Genomic DNA, 15,074 nt, shown 5'->3' on the forward strand with positions numbered 1-15,074 from the left:
TTTCAGAACTCTATAGGTTTTCTGCAAAAACGACTAACAGTTACCAAGCACTTCCTATGAAACAAGCAAGTTTTAACATGGGTTCGCTAATGCAGTCCTCTCAACAACCCGAAAAGGTAGGTATTGCTATTCTCTGTATTCTATGGATGGAGAAGCCAGGGCAGACAGAGGCTTCGTAGCTTTCCTAGATTCTAGTCATGTTCTTGCTGGGTTTGGCCATCAATGCTTTGCTGGCTTCACAAAATGAAGTGGTAAATATATGTTTGCTTTTTAGTCTCCGGACAGGTTTGTGTAAGGTTGGTGATATTTCTTTAACTGTTTAGTAGAATTCCCCAATGAAACCATCTGAATTAATCAACTAATTATTATTATTATTATTATTACTATCATTTTTAACTAGGCTCCGTGCCCACAATGGGGCTTGAACTCACAACCCTCAGATTGAGGTTTGCTAAGCTAACCAGGTGCCCCTGAAACCATCTGAATTTAGAATAGTCTTTGTGGGAAATTTTTAAATTATGGATTAATTTTATTTAATTGGTGTAGGACTACCCAGATTTTCTACTTCGTCTAATGTCAGTTTTGGTAAATTGCGTTTCATTTAAATTTCAAATTTATTGTCATAGAGTTGTTCATACTATCCTCTTATTATTCTCTTTAAAAATTTAATTAATTAATTAATTAATTTATTTATTTTTAAGTAGCCTCCACACCCAGCATGGAGCCCAATGCAGAGCTTGAACTCGCAACTCTGAGATCAAGACCTGAGCTGAAATCAAGAGTCAGAGGCTTAACTGACTGAGCCACCCAGGCGCCCCTTTAAATTTTATTTTTAAGTAATCGCTACACCCAATGTGGGGCTCAAACCCCAAGATCAAAAGTCTCATGCTGTACCAACTGAGCCAGCCAGGTGCCCGTTATTATCCTTTTAATGTTTATAGTATCTCTTGGTGTTCTCTTTTTCATTCCTGATATTGGAATTTGTGTTTTCTTTTTCTTACTCTACATTTCCAGGTGTTTATGAATTCTATTAATCTCTTCAAAGAACAACTTTTGGCTTTGTTGATTTTCTCTAATATTTGCTGTGTTTCATTAATTTTTGTTCTTGTTTTTGTTATTTCCTTTCACCTTTGGGTTTAATTTGTTCTTTTTCTAGTTCTTGAGTTGGAACTTAGAGCATTAATTATCAACCTTTCTTCTAAAGCTATACATTTTCCTCTAAGCACAGCTTTACCTGCATCCCACCACATTTGATATGTCATATTTTCACTATTGCTCATTTCAAAATATTTTACAATTTCCATTGTGATTTACTATTAGACCCTTAATTATTTAGAAGTGTGATGTTTAAATTCCAAGCACTTGGAGGCTTTCTAATAGTTTCCTTGACATTGAGTTTTAATTTAATTCAGAGAGGACAAACTTGTATGATTTAAGTCCTTTGAAATTTGTTGAGATTTTAAGGCCCAGGATATGATCTATTTTGAATAACATTTTTTTTAAAGATTTTATTTTTAAGTTAAAAAAAAAAAAAAGCCCCAACATGCAGCTCAAACTCTCGACCCTGAGATCAAGGGTCAAACACTCCATCGGTGGAGCCAGCTATGTGCCCCTATTTTTTTTTTTAAGATTATCTATTTATTTATTTAAGAGAGATAGCGAGAGCATACAAGCAGGGTGGAGGAACAGAGGGAGAGGGAGAAGCAGACTCCCCACTGAGCAGTGAGTCCGATGCAGGGACTTGATTCCAGGACTTTGGAATTATGACCTGAGCAGAAGGCAGGTGCTTAACTGACTGAGTCACCCCGGTGTCCTCAGGTGCCCCTATTTTTTTTTTTTAAGATTTTATTTATTTAATTTACAGTGAGAGTGTGTGAGAGAGAGCACAAGCAGGGGGAGCCGCAGAGGGAGAGGGAGAAGCAAGCTTCCCACTGAGCAGGGAGCTGAATGTGGGCTTCGATCCCAGGACCCTGAGATCATGACCTGAGCCAAACCCTTAACTGACTGAGCCACCCAAGTGCCTCCACAGGTGCCCCTATTTTGATTAAGATTCTATGTGCCCATGGGAAGAACCCATATTCTACAGCTATTGGGGGAAATGCTGTATGTATGTGAATTAGAGCAGGTTGGTTGATCTTGGTGTTTGAACCGTGTCCACGTTCAAGGATAGAGGAATTGACCAGGGGGATGAAAGAGAGTCCAGCACAGGTCCTCACATACACAGTCACTTCATTTATGATGAAGGCTCTTTTCCAATTCAAGGGGAAAATGATGGTCTTTTCAATAAATGATGCTGGGTCAACTGGATAGTCATATTTAAAAAAAAAAAAGCGCTCTGGCCTCTAGGACACTATTCATTAGAACAGTGACCCATCATAGATGGTAAAACATTTAAGCTTCTAAAAGAAAACATAGAATATCCTAATGAAACAGCACTAATCCTAAGAGAAACGACGAATAAATCGGACTTCACTGAGAATCACTCCCGTTCATCACAAGCAACAGCGCACCACGAGTGGCAGAAGACTTTTGCAGTGTCTTCAGTACGGTACAGGTTCGAGTACCCATCAACGATACAGAACCATGTGCCAGACCAGGGGCGCATACCCAGAATATGTAAAGAACCTCTACGAAACAGCAAGAACACGGAGCCGGTGTAAACCCAGGCGGCCGGTGCCGGAGCTAGGCTCCCATCACAGGGCCTTGCAGGGGCCGCTCCTGCCCGGTGGCCCTCTCCGAGCCTTACCGGGAACTCGCTCGGTCCTCCTTAAGCGGGGAGGCGGCGGGGAAGCTCTGGGCCGCGGCTCCGCCCCGGGGGCTGCCTTTTCCTTAGAAGGCGAAGCCCCAAGCCTCGCCTCTCGCCGGCAGAGTGCCGCGCTGTGCGCCCCGCGCGCCCCTCGCCGCGACGCCGCCGCCGCACCCCCCAGGAGCGCGGAGGCCCGCGCACTCGCGCGCCAGCCGGGCCCAGGCGGGAACGAGCTGGCGAGGGGCGGGCGCGCGCCCTCGCCGCTTTGGATGGAAGGATCGAGGTCGGCGGAGACGGCGGCCAGTAGATCCTGAGGCTAGAGCCCCTCCCCGGCCCCGCGCGCGCGACATGCCGCGGGAGAGGTGAGCAGGGCGACCTCGCCGTGGGAACGGCGACGCCCGGGACAAACACCGAGGACGGCGAGGCGCGGGGGCGGGTGTTCTCGGAGCGCGCGGCCGGGCCGGGTCCTGGCCGTCGCCTGTCACCCGCCCGCGCCTCCGCCGCCCGCGCACTCGTCTTCGAGCGCGGGCACGGCGGCCCCAAAGCATATCGCCATCCCCCCGCGGTCCTTCCTATCCCGGGCGCCGTGGGGGATCTTTGTGATTTAACTTGTAATTCAAAAGAATGTGACACCATGTTTTTAAAGATTGGGGGCCCCCAAACGAGCGGTCCCTCGCAGTCGGCCGCAGCCCTTCCGTCCCGCGCGCCCCTTCCCCGCGCTCCGCGGCGCCCTCCCCGCGGGGCGACCTCCTCCCGGGGCTGGCTCCCCGCCGCCAGCCAGGCCGGGGCGCTGAGCTTGTCTCCCCGCAGGTGCCGCGCCCCTGGCCCGCGTCCCCGCCATGGAGGTGCTGCGGCGCTCCTCGGTCTTCGCGGCGGAGATCATGGACGCCTTTGACCGCTCGCCCACCGACAAGGAGCTGGTGGCCCAGGCCAAGGCGCTCGGCCGGGAGTTCGTGCACGCGCGGCTGCTGCGCGCCGGCCTCGCCTGGAGCGCGCCCGAGCGCGCCGCGCCTGCCCCCGGAGGCCGCCTGGCCGAGGTGTGCGCCGTGCTGCTGCGCCTGGGTGAGTGCGGGCCTGGCTGGCGGGCCCCTCGGAGGCGCCCTCCGCTGCGGGGCCTCAGTTTCCTTTGCGGGCAGAGAGGGGGCTGGCGGGGGTGTTGGGGATAGCCTCGCGCAAGGTAGACGTACCCACACTCCCTTCCTTACCCCTCAGGCTCGCCTGCCCACCCGCACAGAGCTTCCCAATATGCCTGCTCAGCCTAGATTTCAGACATTCTGGCCGTAAAGACTGGAAAGCTCCGGGAAGAGTACTGTCTTGGTCGCTAAACTTCCAGAGTGACCCTTGTACTGAGCTGGGCAAAGAAATCCTTTGTGGGACCACGTGTCCCGATGTTTGTTTTGGAAAGTAGGTCTTTGCGGCTCCTGCCTGAAATCCCACTGCTCTTTCCTCTTGATGGGGAGGCCTGGTAGAGTTCTCTCTGGAAATTTGGTGCCCCAGGAGGGGCAAAGCCACATGGGTGTGGGCAGCCCAAATCCCACCTGGCCAGCTGGTCATGCTCAGACACCTGGGGGTACTTGGTTGGAGTGTGGTCCCCAGAAAGCACAATAGCTGTTTCCATCTTCTTCGGGGTCTAGACCTCAGAGCGGGTGGGGCCAGCCTGGCGAGCAAGGATGGAGCCCAGATGGGGTGGCTCTCCGCACAGAGTGTGGGGACAGGCTGGCCCAGGATCCAGGGTTGGAGGGGGTGCTCTGTGAAAGGGGACCCCCTGCCTCTTCTCAGGCCGACACCAGTTTCTGCGGTCCCTTTTTTTGTGTGGACCCTGATAGCAGGGCTGTGCAGACCCAGCTGCCCAGGAGTGGGGCCGGGGGTGGGCAGGCACACAGATTCCATGAGGGTAGAAGATTGCCAGGGGGCATGGTAGCCCACGTGGGCCTCAAGGGAGGGGAGAGGTTTCTCGGTGTGGAGAGCCAGTGGGCTTTGGGGAATCAGGCAGGGGTCCAGAGGACTTGGACTCCCATGAGGTCAGCCGCTGATGGCTGTTTCTTCAGCTGGGCTGTGGGGATGGCACCGGGGGGACATTCTAGAGGGCCCTGGAGAACACAGTTCTTTGGTCTCCCAAGAATCCCCCCCCGACCCTTGGGGTAGGTAGAAGGAGGTCTTGCTCTGTCCTGGCTTGCTCTGCGACTCTGCCCCCAGCCTCCCAGTCTGTTTCCTTGTCTGTGAGCAGGAGCTGGGGGCTGCCTCTGCCCTGGGCCCAGAGCCCCTATTGTTTAAACTTCTCTGAAAAGCCTTGCCTCAGGCTGTGCATTCTGACCAGCCTGGTTTCTGTGCCCTCAGTCCCCTGTGTCCCACCCTGAGAGCCCCAATGCTTCAGGCCTGGTCTTGGGGAGCAGGGACTGGCCAGGTGATCAGCACTGGCCTTCTCAGGAGCAGGGCCTTCGAGGTCCTTCCCCAGCGTCAGGCTCAGTCTAGTCCCTGGGACTCAGCCCTGGCAGATGGCTAAGGAGGGGGCTGACTTGGACCCCCAGAATGCTCTCGTTTATGCCTTTTTGCTGCATTCTGCTCTTGGAGCTGCTCTGCTTGAGCCTCTTCATGGCGGGCACTGTCTCCCGGCCCCCCCAGCAGAGACACCTAGCTCCTGGTGCAGCAGCACACAGGAAGAGGCCTGGGTCGCGTCCCCAGGGTCAGTGTCTTGGGCCCAGTCCCCAGCAGCCCCGAGGTCTGCGTGTGGGAAGGGCCAGGCCTGCCCTGGGAATTTCCATGCCATCTGCCCCCGGCCCCCCACCGCCCTCCAGCCTCTGCATCCCGATCTCAGTTAATTGGATGGAGTGCAGCTGGCCCCAGGGGTGACGCGGAGGCCCTTATCGGCCCGGGCTGTCCTGTCCACAGCATTTCCCTGTTTGCTTTGGCTGCGTAAGTGACTGGGCCGGGGGACACCCAGTCCGAGGGCTGTGTGGAATTCCCAGCACATCACTGCCAGGGGCGCTGCAGCTAGCACGGGCAGCGGGCGGGCCGGCGAGAGGGCATTTCCTCTCCTGAGTGTGGCCGCCCATCCAGACACACCCACTTGGCACCAGGAACCCAGGTTTGAGCCTGGGTGGTGCTGGTGGCCCCGGGCGATGGCTTAGCTGCTTGGTTCACAGAGCCGTGCGGGGACCTGAGGGAGGACGCCCCTCTGAGGCAGCAGCGGGGGCCCCACCTGTGTGGGGTCGCTGGCATTGCCTCTGCCCGTGCGGGGCTCTGGCTGCCTGCCCGGTCTGCCTGCCGCCCGGGCAGCTCACCGTGGGCCGTGAGTCACCCATCAGGCACGGCCCTTGTTCCTCCTTGGGATTCCCGCCCCACCGGCCCAGCCAGCTTGGCCCTGGGTGGGGGTGGGGGGTGACTAGCTTGTCAGAAGGGGTGGGCCGCAGAGGCAGGTCTGGGGGTGCCCACAGCACCTCCTTGGTCTTCTTGTCCCCAGGGGCCATGCTGGGGTCAAGTGAGGGTGGGAATTTGACAGGCTGAGTGGGGGTCAGCCGTCAGGCCTGTGCAGTGCCAGTTGTGGCCATGAGCCATGAGCAGTGGGCTGGTCCCAGGCCTGCGTGACAGTGGGGCTGGGTACAGGCAGGCACGGCCACCTCTGACCCCACTGTGTGACCGCCTAGGGGACGAGCTGGAGCTGATCCGGCCCAGCGTCTACCGCAACGTTGCTCGCCAGCTGAACATCTCCCTGCAGTCTGAGACCGTGGTGACCGACGCCTTCCTGGCTGTGGCGTCTCAGATCTTCTCTGGAGGTAGGCCTGGGCACCCACCCCGGGGCGCCCACAGTGCTGGTGTGGACTGGGGTCTGTGGGCCAGAGCAGGGCCTTTGGCACTGGGAGCTTGCAGGACGTAGGTCCCGGACCCACCTTCCTGCTGCTCAGACCAGCCCAGAAGCTTGACTCAAACAGTGATGTGCGGTGCCTCCCCGGGTTCTGAGGACAGTGGGTCGGGTGGGCACTTGGCCCCAGGCCTCTCGCATAGTTCTGACTGGCATTAGCTGGGGTGCAGTGGACTGCACGTTCTGGGTTGCCCGTTGGTGCTGGCTGTTGGCTGGAGGGTGGCCAGGCTGTCCCCAGCGTGTCCTGCACGTGGCCCGGGGCCTGAGGAATGCGCCTCTCACGGTGCGGCACCAGGTCCCAAAGGGAGGGTCACAAACAGCCTGGGTGGGCATTGCCAGGCTCTTGTGATGTAACCTCGGAAGTTACAGTGTCGCCCTGCCGAATTCTGTTGGTCAAAGGCACGTCGTGGGGGGAGGGGGAGCCCACATCAAGGGGAGGATCCATGAGGGCATGAGCCCGGGTGCAGTGGCTTGCTGGGGAGTCTCCGGGGCACTACAACACACCTGTCTCACCTGGCTGGCCCACACTCACCTGGGAACCTCCTGGTACCCATCCGTGTCCTAGCAGCAGGTGACATGTGTCCTGCCGCGTTCTCTCTGTGCCCACACCCCCAGGTCCAGCTCCTGTGCTTCCTGTCTGGACGCCCACCTCCAGGCTCACAGGAGGCTACAGGACTCCCCCCTAAACCTTCTTCTGTCCCCAGGGCCCCTCCTTGGAACCCTGCTGGGCTCTCTGTTGTCCGTAGACCTCCATAGACCTCATCTCCCCACCTGTGACCTCATGTCGCGTCCTCGTACCTGCGCTCTGTGAGTCTGTCCCTGTGTTCCGCCGTCGAAACCACCAGAGCCCCACTCAGCACCTCCTCCATCAGCAAACCCCGCTGTTCCCCAGCACCTCGAGGTGCTGATTGGGACAGCCAGTCCCAGCCCTCAGGGAGGGAAAGCTTGGGGCCGCAGAGCCGGGCAGTCCCAGATGCTGCACCCCAGCTGGAGAGGGAGTGAGTGGTTATGAGCCAAGTGGGGAGGGCCACCCTCCCTCTGGTGCTTTCTGGAAGGGCCCCAGGCAGCAGGGAGGCCTCACACCCCCTCCTCTGGGAGGCGGTTCTGGGTCTGTTGCTGACCAGCTGAGTGACCTTGGCCTTGGTTTCCTTGTCCGTAGGATGACTGGGACAGCAGCAGAGTTAGGGTGGGGGGCACCAGGGGGAGTCACAGTGCCCAGCCCCTGCAAATGTAGCCCACACTCTGCAGGGGAACACCTGCCCCCATTGTAGGGGAAAGGAGATGGAGTAGAGGGGCTGCCTCACCCCATCAGAGGTGGACCCCCAGCCCAGCTCATGTCCAGCCGCATTGACCGCACCCTTCTGGGGTGACTACATGTCGACCTCTAGTGTCCCTTCCCAAGGAGGCCCCACCGACTCCTGGTGGGTACAGTGGGGACATGGGACGGCCCTCTGTAGAAGCCGGCCTTCTCTAGGGCTGCCACCAGTCAGCACTGACCTCCCCCAGGCAGAGGTCAGCAAGGCTAGGACATCGTGACGGGGGTGCCTGGGTGGGCTGGTGGGAGGGCCAGCTTCCTTCAGAGCGCTCTAACAGTCCTGACCCGGGTCCTCGGGGGAACCGTGAGGGTGACCTGGGAAGGTGCCTTGTGGAGGCAGCAGGCGGGGCCAAGGAAGGCTGTGGGGTGCAGCGTCCTTGGAGGCTGGTGACCACCTTCAGCCCTGCTCGGGCTCCTGTGTCTGGGGCTGTGCGTGGGTGGCCGCCCTGTGTCTGTCTCGGGACTGTCGGGAGGCTGGTTTACGAGCCGAGCCGAGGTCTGGCTTTAAAAGGAAGGCTTATCTCTGAGAATGCAGCTCTGGCCTGCTGGTGGTTGGGACTGAGCCGGGAGGCCCCGCTAGGTCCCCGGGTGGTGGCTGGTATGTGGGCAGGAGACAGAGGACCGGGGGCCCAACACAGAGGACCCATTCCACCTGCCTGGCCTTGCTCAGTGCGGTACAGGCCCAGGAGGTTCAGAAAGGCTCTGGGAGGACGAGGGAAGGCCTTGGGACGGGGGAGGGATGGGAATGATGGACACAGGCCACCAGCAGCTCGATCCACTTGCGGAGTTCAGTTAAAGTCTCGTGATTTTCATTTGAGACAGGGCAGAATATACCCCTTCACTTTCAAGTGCCCTCAGCCACTCAGCGCCCGCAGGGCCGGCTCCCACCCCTTTCTTCTGGCAGCCTTCACAGCTGTGCCCACCCCTGTGGGGCTCTGGGGCAGCTGCTCCCTCATTGGCTGTGTGACCTGCAACTGGTTTCTTAACATCTCTGAACCTAGAGCCACCTGAAAAGGGAGCAGAAGTGGGGCTCCGTGGAGCGTGGGGTTGCAGACCCACCCGCTCTGCTGCGACCTGGCTCTCGTGCCCCTTGCCAGCTGTGGCTGCCGCGCCCACCCTCCCGCTTGCTGCCGGGCCTCCCCTTTGCTCCTCGTCCACCCCCCTTTCTCCACAGGGTCAGCCCCAGCCGTAAGGCGCTCGCCAGCCTTGGTCCTGGTCTTCCCGCGGCCCCTCCCAGGTGGCCTGGCCTGGCACACACTGACTGTCACGCGGCACCTTGCATGCCCTCTTCCTCCTGGCAGCCCCCCCTGGGGTGCGGGCAGTGCGGGCAGTGCCTGAGTCAGGGCTCTGGCTGGCGACGGGGGCGGCTTGAGGACCACAGGGCAGGGATCTGTGGAGGCGTCTCGGAGCGGCGGGGCTCCCGTAGGAGGCAGCAGCCACCAGCACTGCTCCTGGCAGCGTTGGCCCTTTGGCTGCTCAGCTCCCTTCAGAGGAAACACTGATTTTTCCCTCCCTGATTAAAAGTTGGCAGGAGTTTTGTTTTTTTCTTCTTATTACAAGAGCAAAATATTTTACCACAGAAAGATCAGAAAATGCAAAAGATAAACAACTCTTAGAAACCAATACTAAAAATGAGCAAAGGATCGGAATAGACGTTTCTCCAAGGAAGATATGCAGCTGGCCAGTAGCCCACGAGGGTGACACACAGGAGAACCACCGCGAGGCCCCACCGTGGACCCCCCAGCGTGGCGGGAATCAGCCAGATGAGCACGAGCACGGGCGAGGACGTGTACGTCCGACCCGGTGTGGCGCGGCTGCCGGCAACGCGGCTGGGTTCGGATGGAGCTCCCCCCCGCCGGACTCTGCCGTGAGGAGTGAGCACTCGGGGCGTGCAGACTGCTACGCCGATGTTCAGAGCGCGTCCCTCAGAACAGCCGCGACGTGCAGACAACCCAGGCGTCCGTCACCCGATGTCACCCGATGAACGGAGGAGCAAGATGCGGTGTCTTCACACGGCGGACCCTCCCGCCGCCGTAGGAGAACGGAAATGCTGACACCCGCGACCACACGGCTGGACCTTGCGGACACTGTGCCCCGTGCAAGGAGCCAGACCCAACACCTAGAATAGGGACGTGCGCGGTTGCCGGGCTAGCGGTGGGGGCTGAGCCAGAGCTGGGGAACACATGAAATGCCACTGTAATTTATAGTAATTTATTACCAATTTATGGTAGCGAGAGAATATCTCTGTGAGAAATAAAACACCCAGACCCCAAGACCCCGCCCCCTGGAAAGCACGCGTGCCGGCGCCTTCCAGACCTTCGCGTGCTGCTGCCCTCTCCCGTGGCCGTGCGGCCTCCCTCCGGCGGCACAGGACGGGGTGCTCACCTTGAGGAGACCACCGTCACCATGACCTGGGGCCCTGATGGCCCGGCCCGTGGCCGTGGGGATAGCGAGTGCAGGACCTGGGTGGCGGGTCTGGGGCCTCGGGGGGCCAGGGGCTCCGGTGAGATTTCAGACTTGGATTTTTTTCTTAAGTGAGCTCTAACCCAACGTGGGGCTCGAACTCACACTCCCGAGGTCAGCGGTCACAGCTCCACCGACAGCCAGCCGGGCGGGGCTCTGCAACTTGGATTTATTTTGAAAGAGATGGAAAGGAACAGTAACGGGAGGGTTTTAGGCAGGAGCGTGATGGGGCCCAATTTATGGGCTTTAAAATTTTTCTGTTTATGGAGATGAAGCTTACGTAACAATTAGCTGTCATAAAGTGGGCTGTCGGTGGCCTTCGGTGCACTGACGGAGCTGGGATCCGCACCCCCCCGCCCCGTTTCTCATCGCCACACAGGGACACCCGGAGCCCACTCGGCCCTCACTCTGCACCCCTCCCCCGGCGCCCGGCAACCCCTGCCCCCTTTCTGTCTCCCTGGATTTAACCGTCTGGACGGTTCATGTAAATGGACCCACACAGCATATGTGGCCTTTCGGGTCTGCTGCTTCCACTGAGCATCGTGTTTCCAAGCCCCCCCGCCGCGGTGGCAGGTGTCAGGGCTCCAGCCCTTTCCATGGCCAAGTCCTATCCCCTGGTAGGGATGGACGGCCCTTTGCTTTGCCGTCCTCCATTGATGGGTGTTTGGTCGCTTCCACCTTTTGGCGACGGTGAGCGGGGCGCCGTGAACATTCGAGAGCCAGGGTGTATGGTGCTGATGGAGGCTTCTGGAACAGCTGCCCTGGCCGCTGCACACAGGTGTGCCATCTGCCGCCGCCTCCGCGGGCTCCCGTCCTGCCAGGACCGAGGCGGCGCGTGCGGGGCGTGCATGGCGTGGCCTTGCCCAGAGCCTGCAGGCGCCCTCCGGCTGTTTGTCCCCGCGGCCCCCAAGGTGCAGCCCACACTGACACGTGCAGCTCTGATCTGACAGATTGCAATCTCTGTCCTGGTTTCTCTGGTTATTCGTGGGGCAGACATTTTACATTTTTCAGATGTTTGATGCATTTGTAGTTGCTCTTCTGTGAAGCACCCGTTTCATCTGGTTTCTCTTTGTTCTCGCTGACTTGTGAACTCCTTATACGCGAAGGAAGCCCACGCCCTGGCTTTGGTGGGCATGCTTCCCCGCGCTGTCCTTCGGGGCCTCTTCCCACCAGCGGGCTGCGTCACGGTTCTGCTCCCCAGCAGCTCCGTGGTCTGGGGACGGTCATGCCGCTCACGGGCCTCAGCTTCTTCACGTAGACAGCGTCCTGGTGGCCTCGCACGGCCGTTCAGAACAGACAGGCCAGGGGCAGGCGCGCCTTGAAGCCGCTCCCTGGACAGTATGTGGCTCCAGGTCAGTTAGTCACCTCACCCCTGGCCTCAGTTTCCTCCCTCCTGAACGGCCTTGCTGTCCTCACCTCCGGGGGATGGCGGGCTGGGCGAGGTTGGCCTGGGCTCTGGCACAGGTGAGCAGGTGTACGATGGAGGCTTGGGAAATCTCCGCCGAAGAGCTACCCGTGAGGGCGGCAGGACTGCCCGCAGTGGGAGGCGGGGGCTTGCGCCCCGCAGTCAGCTGGCGCCTGTGCAGGTGGGGAGGGGCAGGGAGGGGCGGTTGTCAGCGGAATGGTGGGGGAGGTGGCTCCGAGTGTCAGCCTTCATGTGACCTGAGGGCTGGACTGGAGCCAGGGCTGTGGTGGCCTTCTTTCTGCTGACCGGCATCTGTCTCTCTTCCTGCAGGCATCACATGGGGCAAGGTGGTGTCCCTGTACTCGGTGGCCGCGGGGCTGGCCGTAGACTGTGTGCGGCAGGCCCAGCCCGCCATGGTCCACGCTCTCGTCGACTGCCTTGGGGAGTTTGTGCGCAAGACCCTGGCACCCTGGCTGCGAAGGCGCGGTGGATGGGTGAGGGGGAGCCCGAGGTGCCGGGAGGGGGTGGAGTTGGTGGAAAGCCTGAGCGCCTGCACTGGGGGGCTGCTAGGGGTTGGAGGAGGGGTGAGGGCTGGGCTGCCAGGCCTAGGGCTGCTCTTGCTGCCCCACTCCGGTGCTGACCTGTCCTCTGCTCCCTCCTCGCCCAGAGCCTCCCCCGCCCCCAACTCCAGGGCTAAAGGCCTGTGGCCCCAGAGCCCCTGCGTGGCAGAAGTTGGCCTGCAGATGTGGGCCCCCAGGCCCATGAGAGGGAAAATCCTGTCCCTGCCCAGAGCACCCTCCCCCTACCCCCATCCAACCACGTGCCGATGCCAGGATGGGTCAGCCCGCAGGGGTTGGTGCGTGAGTCCTACCACCACAGTCTCTGTGCCCCAACTGTCCACCCAGCCCCGGCCAGGCCTTGGGGGCTGCTGGGCACTGGGTGTGGGGGGCCAGCCCCCCTACAGGAGGTCTCTGTTTTCTTCTCTATCGTGGGTGGTGGGCAAGGGCGTGTAATGCTCACTGGCTGGGACGACAGAGCTTGGCTCTCTGCTGAGGTTGGGGCCGAAGGCTGAGGTCAGGCAGTGGCTGGGGCTGTGGTCTCATCTGAAGTTGGCATTGGCGGGAGGGGATTGCTTCCAGGATGACTCGCGGCTGTGGCCATTCCTCAGCAGAGACACCCGAGGCTCTGTTCCTCCTGCTGTCCTCTCCGTGGAGCCAGCAAGGACTCTGGTTGACACCATGGTCAAAGTCCAGACTGTAGAGAAAATAGTTTGTTTCTTAGCAGGAATAGAAAGAAATAAGGAACGTCCATTCATTCAGCTTCTGGAAAGCTCAGTTCCCATCCTGTCTGAGGGAGAGTGCAGCTGGACTGGTGGCCTCCTGGTACCCCAGGCTCCATCGTGCCAAGGCAGAAGGACGCGGGGATGTTTGTGGCCCTGTGGGCCGTAGGCAGGTGGCCGCGTGGGGAGCTGGCACCTGGCCTGGGGATGGTGGTGCAGTCCCCTGCTGGGCAGTGTCCCGTCTGCTGGCCTCTGCCCACCTCGAGCTCCTCCCTTCCTTCCCATGGTCCAGAGCAGACCACAGACCTTCCCTGACGGCCTCAGGCACCCCTCATGAGAGTTGGCTGATGTCCCGTGCAAGGTGCTCTGTTCTCTAACTGTGCCCTCTTGCCTCCAGACCGACGTCCTCAAGTGTGTGGTCAGCACGGAGCCCGGCTTCCGCTCCCACTGGCTCGTGGCCGCACTCTGCAACTTCGGCCGCTTCCTGAAGGCTGCTTTCTTCGTGCTGTTGCCGGAGAGATGAGCTGTGGGCTCCGGCGCAGGCTGAAGCCCGGTGCTCCGACCCAGAAGGCCCTGAGCCCCCAAGAGCATCCATGTCCTCCTCGACCAGGCTGGGAAGGCTCTGACACTCAGAGCCCCGCTTCTGTGCTGGAGGCCCTGCCCTGAGCCCCTCGCCCACAGACCCACACCCTCTGGAAGGGGCAGCAGAGGGGGCCTCCCTGGTCTGGAGCTGGGCTTCAGTGCCTTCCCTGCTGCTCCCCTTCCCCTGGAGACTCTGCTCGTCCTCTTTCTGGAGCCAGGAAGTCAGGGTCACCTCCCGGTCCAAAAGGAAGGGAGCTGGGAACACCAGGCTCTCACTTGATGCCCGGGTCCCCTCCGTGAAGGGGAACCATGCCAGGACATGAGCTGGCCTCGGTCCTTGTGGGCAGTGGGCCCTACTCATGGAGTCAGAAGGTGACACTGGCCTGGCCAAGGCTGCAGGAGCCACGGGGTGTCACTAACCTTGCAAAGAGGGCATAAAGCTTATGTGCTGTTCGTTCAATCCATTTCTCGATGGAGGAGTGTGTCCCCCTCCCATGGCAGGGTCCTTGTGTGGCAGGGACCAGGGGCGCGGGGCTCCAGGCCGGCACACTGACCTAAGAGTGCACGAGCCCACGAACAGGAAGGTTGGTGTGTGTGTGTTCAATTCCAATAAAGTGTCACGGCCACGGAGGATGGCCCATCTGCTTTCTTTGTGCCTGTCCCATGCCACTGCCCAGGGGCCGCACAGAGGCGGTGAGCCTAGTGTGATAAACGTGAAGCCCAGGAGCGTCCCAGCGTCCTCCCTGGTGAGGGGTCTGCTGCCATGTGCCATGATGGGGCGCGCACGCACACGCACGCACACGTACACACACACACGCACAGGGTCACAGGCACGCGCTCACAGTCACACTTGCGCACATGCATCGGTAACGAGTGGCGGGTTCCTCAGCCGTCCTGCCCGGCGCGGCCCACAGTGCAGCTGGGCCATTCGATGCCTTCTCTTGGCCAACAACAGCCTCCACCCCGTCCCTGGCTCCACCGTGGCCACCTCGGGGCCAGCTCCGGGCAGTCCTCACTCCCTGCTTTCTGATGCAAGGACGTTCTCCCCAGGCGGGCCTGACTCCTGCTCGGCCGCAGGAACACGATGCCAGAGGGGCTGCGATGTGGCCTCTCAGTCCCGTTCTGTACGACGTGTGGCTGAGGACCACTGAGGTCAGCTGGCCCTGCCCTCCCATCCTGCCTCCCAGTGAAGCAGGAATCCCCACGGACGAGGCTGTTGTGCACGCGCCTTGCTGGGAGTCGGCTGCGCAGGAAGGCCTGCTGCTTCCTCCAAGCCCTGCCCGGCCCCCTCGCGCCCTCCCCCGGGCCGGTGCCCAAGATGGGAGAGGCGGTGCTGGTTGGGTGGGTCTGCTGCACCTGCCCCGCGGCCTCCCTCACCCCCTGACCCCCTCCTGAGGCAGGCTGGCCGCACAGGGGCTGCTCGGG

The 15,074-nt window shown here is 59.9% G+C and overlaps 1 protein-coding gene across 2 annotated transcripts; it reads left to right on the top strand.

Annotated features, from left to right (window-relative positions):
* The first annotated feature begins 2,872 nt into the window (after positions 1–2,872).
* BOK (BCL2 family apoptosis regulator BOK) lies at positions 2,873–14,294 on the top strand. 2 transcript variants are annotated; one of them, XM_026490835.4, is made up of 6 exons: positions 2,873–3,108; positions 3,557–3,808; positions 6,391–6,519; positions 7,310–7,412; positions 12,119–12,282; positions 13,465–14,294. In XM_026490835.4, exons 2-6 carry the CDS (start codon positions 3,586–3,588, stop codon positions 13,731–13,733), a joined length of 888 nt encoding a protein of 295 aa, XP_026346620.2. In that variant the 5' UTR covers positions 2,873–3,108; positions 3,557–3,585; the 3' UTR covers positions 13,734–14,294. The 2 variants fall into 2 exon arrangements, with proteins under 2 accessions (XP_026346620.2, XP_026346622.1); XM_026490837.4 differs by lacking the exon at positions 7,310–7,412 and having other exon boundaries at positions 2,874–3,108.
* Positions 14,295–15,074: the final 780 nt, after the last annotated feature.

The sequence above is a fragment of the Ursus arctos genome, unplaced genomic scaffold (assembly GCF_023065955.2).
Source record: "Ursus arctos isolate Adak ecotype North America unplaced genomic scaffold, UrsArc2.0 scaffold_1, whole genome shotgun sequence".
Taxonomy (NCBI): domain Eukaryota; kingdom Metazoa; phylum Chordata; class Mammalia; order Carnivora; family Ursidae; genus Ursus; species Ursus arctos.